Source organism: Aulonocara stuartgranti (genome assembly GCF_965226115.1).
Source record: "Aulonocara stuartgranti genome assembly, chromosome: 22".
NCBI classification, from domain to species: Eukaryota; Metazoa; Chordata; class Actinopteri; order Cichliformes; family Cichlidae; genus Aulonocara; species Aulonocara stuartgranti.
Genome location: NC_138957.1, coordinates 16,918,834 through 16,930,252, shown reverse-complemented (window position 1 = coordinate 16,930,252; position 11,419 = coordinate 16,918,834). Strand labels below are relative to the sequence as shown.

Here is an 11,419-nt window from a genome sequence, read left to right as displayed (position 1 = left end):
ATAAAAAAGGCAAGCTGTTTTTGTACATAATGTTTCCCCCCTCCACCATCTGCATGGAGCACCGACTCAAAGCCGTGCGTCACACACTTGGTGTCTGTCTGTGAGTCATTTGCTGCTTTATGAAAAGGCTGTTGTCTATTATCATACTGCTATGGGCTGCTCACAGAAAAAATAACCTATAACAGTGGCAGCGACAGTTTAGAGAAGTCTGTCACTCAGTTTCTCTACTTTAACATGAGCAAGAGATTCATACGAAGACTCGCTATTCCCTCCAGCAAAAAGCACTACAGGCTGTTTGCCACTGGCAGCAACCATCTCCTCAAATCTACTGAAACAAGTGCACATCCCAGTTTGAGTCGGGCTGCCATCTGCCCGAGAGAAATTGGGCTTTTTTTTGTCTCTCTGCACAAATATCATACCATACCAAACAGATACTGAGTCCACTAAAACTGTGGAAAAACTGTAATTAAGAAATACATCTTAAAATCAGTGAATAAAACACCTACAATAAAACCTCGGTTAAAGGAAAGTCATTTTAATGAAAACAGTTTTAAGTAAGATACATCTTTGTTCATCAAATATTTTGAAATATGAGCAAAGCAGCACAAATTTCCGTGAAATAAGGATCAGGCAGAATCAATACCTGAACTTTAAATGAACCCGTTGTGCTTAGATGTGTATCCACCCACCTCCTACGATCCGCATCATGCCTTTCCTAAAGCCAGGAAAAATCCGGGTATGAAAGACTTCTTTAGGATATACAGGTGAATGCAAAGCAGTCGAAGTAAATGCTGTATGCTACTGAACTACAAGGAGGAAAGAAGTGTAAAGCAAAATGTTCAGATTGCTCAATCTTCGTGTTAGACTTTTGAACTATTTGTATGAGTTGTGTAACCAGGCTAGGTACCACACAGTTCTGCTTTTAAACCACTGCATTTAGAAAAAAACACTGAAGCATTCGTCATCCATCCATGCCCCAATTTTTCTCATTAGTTTTCATTAGTTTGTGCACTACAGGCAACCGTTGACAATAAAACACATATCTTATGCTTCTCTGTCTGACAATCCAATGGACGGGTCTGGGTTTGGTGGTTGCCACGAGAACAGTACTTGTCTGATTGCATTGTGCCAAGCGTCAAGTTTGGTGGAGGGGGGATTATGGTGTGGGGTTGTTTTTCAGGAGTTGGGCTCGGCCCCTTAGTTCCAGTGAAAGGAACTCTTAATGCTTCAGCACAAGAAGATATTTTGGACAATTTTATGCTCCCAACTTTGTGGGAACAGTTTGTTTACGGCCCCTTCCTGCTCCAACACGACTGCGCACCAGTGCACAAAGCGAGATCCACAAAGAGACATGGATGAGGGAGTTTGGTGTAGAAGAACTTGACTGGCCTGCACAGAGTCCTCACCTCAACCTGAGGGAACACTTTTAAGATGAGTTGGATTGGAGCCTGCGAGCCAAGCCATGTCGTCCAACATCAGTGTCTGACCTCACCGATGCGCTTCTGGAAGAGTAGTGAAAAATTCCCATAAATACTCCTAAACCTTCTCAGCAGAGTTTAAGCTGTTATAGCTAACAAATGGTGGGCTGACATTATATTAAGTCCTACGGATTAAAGGATGGGATGTCATTCAAGTTCATGTGTGTGAACCCAGAAGAGTGAATGCCTTTGGCAACGTAGTGTGTGATACACTTGGCATTAAAGGGTTAAAACTGAGGTTCATCAATCTCTGCTGACTTTTTTTTACTGTTATTACAACCTTGTCCTTCTGGATGCAAACCAAGTATAAACATCTTTGGGTTTGTTGGAATTTCTTTTGAGATGTCACGCTGAATCTGGAACAGTTTTCCTTTAACCTCGGTGCTTTTTACTGTCTTTTCTGCTTAAAACGGATCTTTTTACTCTCAGGTTACAGTCATTAATAGTGCCACTCAATTTGTGTTATGAGCTGAGCTATTGCCTCAATGATTTGAGGCTCACACTTCTCAAAAGAATGACTCTTTCTTTATTTATTTCTCTCTGTGTTTGCTCCCCAGTTTAAACATCTGCATGTCATAAATTTAAAACGAAAATTCTTCCCAAAGCGTGTTGTGAAAGCAGCGGGAAGAGCAGAGAAATTGACCTGCCGTCCATAAAACTGTGTCTGGTTCCTTCTGAGATATTCCCTGAGAAAAACCACTCGACGACGCTGCCATCGCCTCCTCTATTCATGTTGGCAGTCGCATCTCTGCAGCCTCACCAAATACCCATCAGGGGATTACCTGACACAGACCACTCACACAAACCGCAGAATGCTCTTGACACATCTCTTGTAATGCGTTTTACCACTTTTGCCCTTGCAAGGGAGCGATATAGGTTGTGATAGGTGACAGATTGTCAGGGTTTTGGGTTTTTTGTTTTTGTTTTTTCTCAGCACCTCCACTGTCGCTTTTCTCAGGCTCATGCGCGGAGCATATGTGTGAAGTATGTTTTTAGATGGATGGTGCGATAAATCCCTCTGATCGGACAGATTGGGTGCACAGCAGCATCGAGTCACGCCGACTGGACGGTGACGAAGCGAGAAATAAGCAGCTGACAATCATCGTGAAGTTCCACACATTTTATCGGAAATATGAAAGGACTGCGACTGACGTCAAAGTTATCCCAGGTTACAAATTCAAAGCAGGTTACGCTGAACCGTGTTGAAGCCAGGGAACGCAGTTCGGGCTGAAAACAAGTCCTTGCTCTAAGTGGCTTTGTTCTTTCCAAGTGTTTTAAATAAGAGGGAGAACATCGACTGCGAGGCATAGGTGGATGCCTCGGCCTCAAACACAAAGAGAAGGGAACATGTTTACTTCCCTACACGTTTGCTGAGCGCTCTTCCTCTTGTTGCGTAAGAGAACTTTTGAACCCTTTCCAATGAGCAAATGGCCCATTACGACTGCAATGCTTGGCAAATTTAAGCTGCTGTTGCTGACCGCCTGCCTGGTTCTCCCAGTACACCCTCCAAACACACATCTCCCAACCCTCTGGCACAACGAGATAGAGCGGTCATATTTATTTGTTTGTACTCCGACCGCCCTAGTCTGTTATTAATTTTCTCTGTCCAGTGCTTGTCCTTGTCTCCTCAGAGACTCGCAAAAACCGCTCCGTTAGCATTCTGAGCCACAGCTCAAACACTCGCCACCAAAAACTCTGGCAGCTTTGACAAGAAAAAGAGAGGGAGAACGACAATGATGATGAGAGAGAGAGAGACGGGGAAGGTGAGGGGAGAAAATGGAAACGAGAGAGAGAAAAGCTGAAGTGTGAGACGGGGAGAGTTTGCAAAGTGCAGATGTGTTGTGTGGAGTGTTAATGTACTGGAGATGTCACAGTCCGACCTGCCAGTGCGCAACAGTGCTCGCTGCCAAACACATGGAACACAAGCAGACACACACAATGAAATGCATGTGTACTCTGGCCCACACACATGTACCAACACCACAGGCCGTGTGGAACAACCCGATTTAGTGTAATACTGAAGGGAAATAAAAAAGAGCCCGAATGCAAACACCCTTAAATACACATACAAGAAAATGCTGTAAAAACACACGTGTGTAACAGCTGGAACTCTAAACAGGTTTCGGTCAAACTTGATTCCAGAATTAAATATATACACTAAATATATTCATCCAAATCCACAAATATAAAGCAAAATATCGAAGTAATCCTACGTAAATAAGTAAATAAGAATTATTACTAATATTAAGTAGTATAGTAAGTATTTTAATAAGACAACAGCATATTCTGCAGTAAAATCACACCAAATAAAACCATTGAATTTAAGATGATGTGACTTGGATTGTCACAAGATCAGACTTACTATATGACACTTTGGTAAGAGAATATCATCTCAGTTAATTAACAGGAATTAAGCACCATTTAAAAGTGAAAGCAACACCCTGTTTGTTTAATTTGGAGTTAATATTTGGTATTTTTCTGAGAGATTTACCGAATTTATGTGAATAAGTACTAATTTTATTTTACTGCAATTTTTTTACATTTGGAGGAAAATAATGAATGGTTGTGATGTCAGCATTGATCAGAATAATCGGGATTGTCATTTTAGCCATAATCGTGCAGCGCTAGCATTGACGTGGTCCCAGCCACGCACACCTGTGCCATAACGTGCCTCCACCATGTTTGACAGATGATGTGATAAGCTTCAGATCTTGAGTTGTTTCTTTCCTCCTTCATATTTTTCTCGTCCCATCATTCTAGTACAAGTTGATTTTTTTTCATCTGCCAAAAGATTTTTTGCCAGAACCTTTCAGGCTCTTGTACGTGTTTTCTGGTAAAATATGATCTGGACTTCCTGCTCTTTAGTGTCACCAAGACTTTGTACCAGCACCTCTGTGTTTACATTCAGGATGGCATCTCTTGATTGTAGAGTTTATCAGCGATAAACATCGAGATTTCCTTTTTGACTTTGCTACATATTTTGAAGCATTTTTTCTTAACCATGGAAAGAATTCTGTGATCATCCGCTGTAGTTGTCTCATGTGGTCTTCCAGGCCTTCGGATCTCAAATTGAGAGTTGAGAGTGACCAGCTGCCAAATAATTAAACACTTGGAAACATCTCCACATCTTATCTGTCCAGTTTCAGTTTCAGGGATGTGTTCAAATACAGCCCAATTTGTTGTTATTCAGTTCAATTTAGTTTCAGTTATAAGGTGCCAATTCACAACAACTGTTGCCTTAGGGCGTAATAACTTAAACTCCCCTTACTATCAGTGTAAAGAAGTTGAACTACACATTTAAAACCTGATATATCTTAATATAAGGGGGGGAAAAGCACAACTTTAACTGTACGTCTCAGGTTTTCTACTTGATAGAGAAAAGCTGCTATAGTAAATTTAAAAGCATCACTCTTTGGAGTTAAATTCAAAGACATAAATGTGTAAAATTACGGAAAAGGTTTTGATAGCTGATTGCCCAGACTGTCTTTTAATTAGAAAAGAGAAAGTTTTTTAATTCACAACAATTTTCTTTTCTTACTGAATTTCCTCCCTAAAATTTCTAAAGTAGATATTAAAAAGACAGAAACTTTGGTCATCCAATTGTTTTTCTGTTGCTTAATTACTTTGATGTAGTATGAATGTAGCAAAAGCTGTAAAATGCAAGAAAATATAGTCTAAAAATTATGACCTCCTTCCCAAAACCATAGAGTGGGTCCTGATTTGGACTCTTTGCCAGGCCAAATCTGGCCCCGGGGCCTTATGTTTGACACCCTGGGCTAATTTTTCATAGAATAGAGGGAAGAGGCCTCAGCAGAACTTGAAAACTAACTTTCAAGTTCCTGGAAATTAAGAACTGTATGTATTTTTTTATTTTATTTTTTTAAAAAGGCTGTAATTCCTAAATGGGGGTGCACAGAGGCAAAATTGCAAAACATGTCTCATGTCCAGTACTACACAGAACTACTACAGTAACTGTGTAGTAATGATTTTGTCATTTTGTATTCCGTTTCCCTTTTTTGGCAATTGGACTGCACACTTTAAACACTGGAGTAGAGAGATGGCTTCTCTGAAACCATTACTGTGCAAAAGTTTGCAAAGATATTTACAGTGTTATCATTGTGTCTTTTTATAATTTATTTTCTCGCTTAATATAAATAAAAATCTTTAGTGTTGAAGTATTGTGACACACTCCATCGTGCAACTGTTGTTTTCATAGAGGTTTTGACTTGTAGCAACAAAACCTGCTGACCACAAATCACACTTCCATCATATAAACTGAATGACTCATGCATTTGTACAAGGATGTAATTTATATACTTTTTACAATCCCGTAAATTTTCTCGTTTTATTCCACTTATTAAACATATTACACTTTTCTTATAAACGGATTAAAAATGTTAAACTTTACCATGTAACTACAGAAGCTTCATTTACTTTTCTGCTGGGGTTTATTTTGACTTTTTGAGTTTTAATACCCTCGAAGAATTTGACTTTTTTTTAAAAATCTGGAGCACAAATTTCCAAATGAAATATACCCAGGGGTATAAAGAAATATTTTTTTATTACAAATCTGTCTTGCAAGCCTGATGGAATGAATATATATATATATATATATATATATATATATATATATATATATATATATATATATATATATATATATACACACACACACACAGAGTACTGGGCATTTTCACTTTGCTAGGTACATTGTGACTTCATTATGCACTCAGAGCACTTAAGAAAGGCAGATTTTGTCTGACATTTGGTGATCTGTGCTTGGAGATGTCTGAAGAAGTGCAGAATGTCTGAGCATGGTGATATTTGGCTGGAGAATTTAAGTGTGGAAAATATGTGATGTTAAACAGAACCCTTAGGTCACATGCATGCGAGCGACCACTGGGATTGACTTCCAGAATTTACTTGTGTTTCAGTCGTTACTTACCTCTACCTGAGCACTCAGGGCAATGCTAATGTCCTTCTCCGTCTGCTCCTCTGTCCTCCTCTGTAGCTACGCTAATGTAAAGAAATGCAGCAATGAGGGCCGGGCCCTGATGCAGCTGGATTTTCAGCAGTTCCTGATGAAGCTGGAGAAGCTGACTGACCTGCGCCCCATCCCTGATAAGGAGTTTGTTGAAACCTACATTAAGGCCTATTACCTGACTGAAAATGATATGGAGCAGTTCATCAAGAATCACAGGGTGAGACAGTGACACAGGCTGGTGGTTATAGCAAGTTACTCCATTTCTGTTAAAACAGCGAGACCGTGTGTTTGATTTTTCTGACCGACTCGTTGTGTTTCTTTGCAGGAGTACTCCATGAAGCAGCTAGCCAACTTGGTGAACGTTTGTCTCGGCTCACATATAAACAAAAAGGCTCGCCAGAAACTTCTGGCAGCCATCGATGACATTGACAGACCCAAGAGATAGACCAATGCACAGAGAGAAGCCCAAACATACTATCCATCCCACAGAGATGAACCCTCCAAGAGTGTAGCTCAGCGTTGAATGTCTTCATTTTCAAGTCTAAAAGGTGCATTTAGCAAGCTGGAAATAAGTAGCAGAGCTATTGCGCACTAGCTCTAATACTGTACATTATCTGCTAATTGCTAATTATGTGCTAATCTAGTCTTCATATGGTAAAAAATAATTAACTCCTGCTTGCTTGAATGCACCTTTTGATTTGCCGATATACATAAATACTAAACCTCTGTTTACTTCCAAGCATGTTGCAGGCATTCTATGCATATACGGACCAGAATGCATGCCCTCATGTTTTCTTACAACATGACGTTTTTCTGCAACCGCAACAGCTTACGTTTCTTTGAAGATCCCGAGTTTGTTTGTCTGCTGCTCACTGTGTAATGCGGTGTGTCCGTTTAGCACTCGGCTGCTTGTGGCTTTCCACCCTCCGCAAAAAAAGCCAGTGAACATGTGCGAGTGGCTAAATCTGACTCTTAATGTTGTTACGCTTTCCCACGAGAACATTTTAAAACGCCTTTACTGTCTGAATGTGTTAACTGAAGTCAGTGGTTCTGGGTTATTGTTGACCTTAATCGTTCACTGTAACTTATTGCAGGCAATACGCTCGCTGTAGATGATTTCACTTCGGGGTATTTGCTGCGTCAGACTGGATTCTCTGCTTGGTCGTTTAGTTAGTTATGTCCATGAATTAGATGAATCTAAATGAATGATGATTCTGAAAGTAATATAAATTGCTGTAGTTAGCATTTGTTTGATTGGATTATATCTGCACCAGCTGCATTTATTTATCTGCCATCTGTCATATCCTTTTTTTTTTTCTTTTTTTTTTTTGGACGAGCAGTAGAATTTGGCTCATTTTTATCTAAATTTGATAGGCTCCGATAGTTTAACCTGAACGGACTTGCAGAGATGTTTGTAACCGTAACTTCCTCTGGAGAAAAACAAACAAACAAAGGTTTTGCTTCACCTTTGTATATATTTTGTGTGCAACTATTCCAAGAAGAATACTGTAAATGTGAATGTTTGAGCAATGTCTGTATTTATTTCTTGCTTCGTGTCTTATTTGGGGTTTTTTTTTTATATGATATAACTGCTGGAAGTGTACTGTAATATATCACCTCTCAGTATGTTGTGACGTATCACCTGAAGCATAAACAAATATTTAAAACTGTCATATTATGTGAAGGGTCAAGTGCACTATAATAAATTTAAAAAAATCAATAAAAATCATTAATCGGTGTTGGAATTTTAGGTTGAACCACAATGATTCTAACGCAATAAACACACTAAAGGTCGATGCCAGTTGTGGTGTTTTTCCTGCTCGTTTCATCCTATTTGGTGTCATGCTCATAATTCCCAACCTTTCCAATCTCTGTACCGCAGCAGTTTTAGTAGATTAACTGTTGCTTTAATCAGAATATATGAGTGCTGCCTTTGAGCAGTGCTGCTGTCCATTCTAATGATGTTTTAGTCAGCCAGGAGCAGGACGCTGTCAGACTAATTAATGTGGTTTCCTGTGTGGTTACAAGCCCACAGCCTTCCTTTTCAGGGGAGACTACTGATTAGGCTGAGCAGATCTACCCATAACAATGATGAGTCATTGCTTCCTATTGTATTAGAGTTCAAACTTTTTGCTTTGCCTGTCATCAGTTCGTGGTGGGTTTTGATATAAAAGACATCAATGTTCTAATAATAATGAAACCTGGAGGCTGAAAGTACAGGCATTTAATTCTTAACAGAGCTAAATGCTGTGGGTGGATGTGCGTGTGTGTGTCCATACAGAAGAGAAGCCCTTAAGCAGCATCCAAGTGAACAAGGTGAACACTTAGCAACTCTTCATCAAGCTGGCGGTCTTCCAGGCATGGCATAGTTCTGAAACTGATTGCGCAGTGATGAAGTTTTCACAGTTTTGGCTCACCCTCGCAATAGGTTTGAAATGAAGAGAGCATGATGTCATTGAAGTGCAGACTTTCAGCTTTAATTCAATGTAGGGAAATGCATTTAAATACGATTAAGCATTTTTAAATAATTAATCCAATTAGTGCAGAATTACTGATATGATTTTAATATTAGTAATTACTCAACGGGTCTCAGCGTGTTAGATGATAGATGAAGTTCGTGAATGCACAATTAGAATAAGGCTGAACAAGTATGGTTTGTCTGGAAGGATTCCCAGGAGGCTGTTTCTTCTCATGCAAGAACAAGGCAGCACAGCTTGGGTTTGCAAAGCTACATCACAACAAACCACAAGACCTCTGTAACAGTGTGCTTTGCGCAGATGTGACAAAAGTGGAGATGTTTGCCCATAATGCACAGCGTCACACTTGGCGAGCTCCAAACACCTCATATCCACCATCAGGCACGGCGGTGGTAGGATGATGATTTGGGCTCGTTTTGCAGCCGCAGGACCCGGGCACCGTGCAGTCCCTGAGTCGGCCATGGACTCCTCTGTATATCAAAGTGTTCTAGAGTCAAATGTGAGGACATTTGTCCAACAGCTAAAGCTCGGCTAAAATTGTGTCATGCAACAGGACAATGATCAGAAGCACAGAAGCAAATCTAAAGCAGAATGGCTGAAAAAGAAAAGAAACAAGATGTTGCAGTGACCCAGTCAAAGCCCACTGGAATCTTCTAGCTGCTGTTAAAGCACAATTGTAAAGAAGAGTAAGACTGAAAGTCTCCACATAGATGTGAGAGACTGATAAAGTCATACACGAGACTATTACTTTAACTTGTTGAAGTAATGGCTAAAGGTTGTTCTGCTATTAAATCACATGGAGGTGTCTACATACCTTTGGACAACTTTATTTATTTTTTAGATTTTCCATTGTGTGAAATCTCTCTGGAACATTAAATGAATTTACCTCGAGGACATCATGTCACACAATTCATGATTTGATTTAATTCATCATCCTCGCTTAATATTACTCTTGTAAAAAAAGACTAATAACAAACATCACAAACATGCAGAAATGCAGACTGATTGGTTTTATCAGTTAGCCATGAGGAACATTATAATGAGTTTCAAACGTGAGGAAAGAGGGATGAAGGAGAGAAGGAGTCCGAATCAAGGTGAGGTGGGGGAAAAGGGGAGATGAGGTTGGAAGTGTGCAAGGATAGATGAGAGAAGAGGGGATGAGGAAACTGGGAGATTTGTTTCTGTTGCCAATCTAGATGCAGCTCATGTTCTTGGCTTTCTTCTCCTGCTCTTTTCTGCTGCGTCTTTGCTGCTTTTTCTTACCTTTACAGCTGTTTGAGTGCTTTTTCAATCTTTTCCTCTGTCAGTTCAGTGTCTGCCATTTTTGAATTCATTTCCATCCTTTCCACCTTCTTCTCTTCTAATGCTTTCTGGACTTCCAACAATTCCCCTTTATGCATTTTCAGGTCCATTTTTTGTTAGTTATTAAAGAAAACGTGCCCACATTCCCCATGCATGGACAAGTAAAATAATGCTGGTGAGGCTGAGGGCTTGTTGTAGCCTGCTGTTTGGGTGTGCAGCTAGAAAAAAACTGGTGGACTACTGGAGGTTAAAGCAGCCAACTAGTCACCTGCAGTTTACTGGCTTGAATCTCCGAACTCCTCTCTGAGATGTTTGTAAAGAACCCCTGACAAAAATTAAGGATAAGAAACAAGACATTTGTGACCCTGCACAGTTATCTTCCTTTAACCAGGAGGGCAGGGGTCCTCCTTTATTTCCTGCATTCTTTACCCACCAAGTGTACTTTATCAATCTTTGGGTTTAACAGCTTAGCAGTGGGTTCCAAACTTTCTGTACTCTCATATTACAGTTATTTTACCAAGTCTGATTAACATTATTTTAAAATGAGAAAAACAGCAATTACACCAATTTCAGCCTCTCAGACTTCAGAAAACATGTCCTAATATAGGATGTCCACCTTTTTTTCCTTCTGACTTCTCCATCGGTGAAATAAATCATAACAGTGGTGTGTGTGTGTGTGTGTGTGTGTGTGTGTGTGTGTGTGTGTGTGTGTGTGTGTGTGTGTGTGTGTGTGTGTGTGTGTGGCAGAGATAATTACTTTTAGCACAAAATATTCAGCATGGGTGTGAGCCGATCCTTCAGAGGCAACTTTCAGTCTACAGCTATGATTCACATGGACAACTCAACTTTAGCAGCTAGAGTAATACTACTAATTACAAAATTATAAGAGTAATTACACTAATTAATCTAAATAAATATTCTTGGGCCACATAAGGAGTTTCTGTTATTATATATCTATATATTGTTTTTGCATCAGTGGTATTTGGCCCTTGGGTTTTCTTGCTCAGGTTCCCTCGCCTTCGCGCCCTCCTCTAACGCTCTGATTCACGACTCTCTTCACGCCACTGTTCCCACCGTCCTTGCGCGACACTTCAGGGTGCCCGATTGGACCGTCCCATGATGCCATGACCCATTTACCCTTTTAGATAAAAGATCACGCTCCCCTTTACTCCTGAGTG

General features: G+C 40.0%; 1 protein-coding gene across 2 annotated transcripts in view; it reads left to right on the top strand.

Moving 5' to 3' along the window:
* vps50 (VPS50 subunit of EARP/GARPII complex) overlaps positions 1-8,256 on the top strand; it is a 137,764-nt gene extending 129,508 nt beyond the window's left edge. For both annotated transcript variants that reach the window (XM_082520343.1, XM_082520342.1), the window contains 2 exons: positions 6,490-6,679; positions 6,788-8,256. In XM_082520343.1, coding sequence (XP_082376469.1) covers positions 6,490-6,679; positions 6,788-6,907 — 310 coding nt within the window. In that variant the 3' untranslated portion in view covers positions 6,908-8,256. The remainder of the gene's footprint in view (positions 1-6,489; positions 6,680-6,787) is intronic.
* Positions 8,257-11,419: the final 3,163 nt, after the last annotated feature.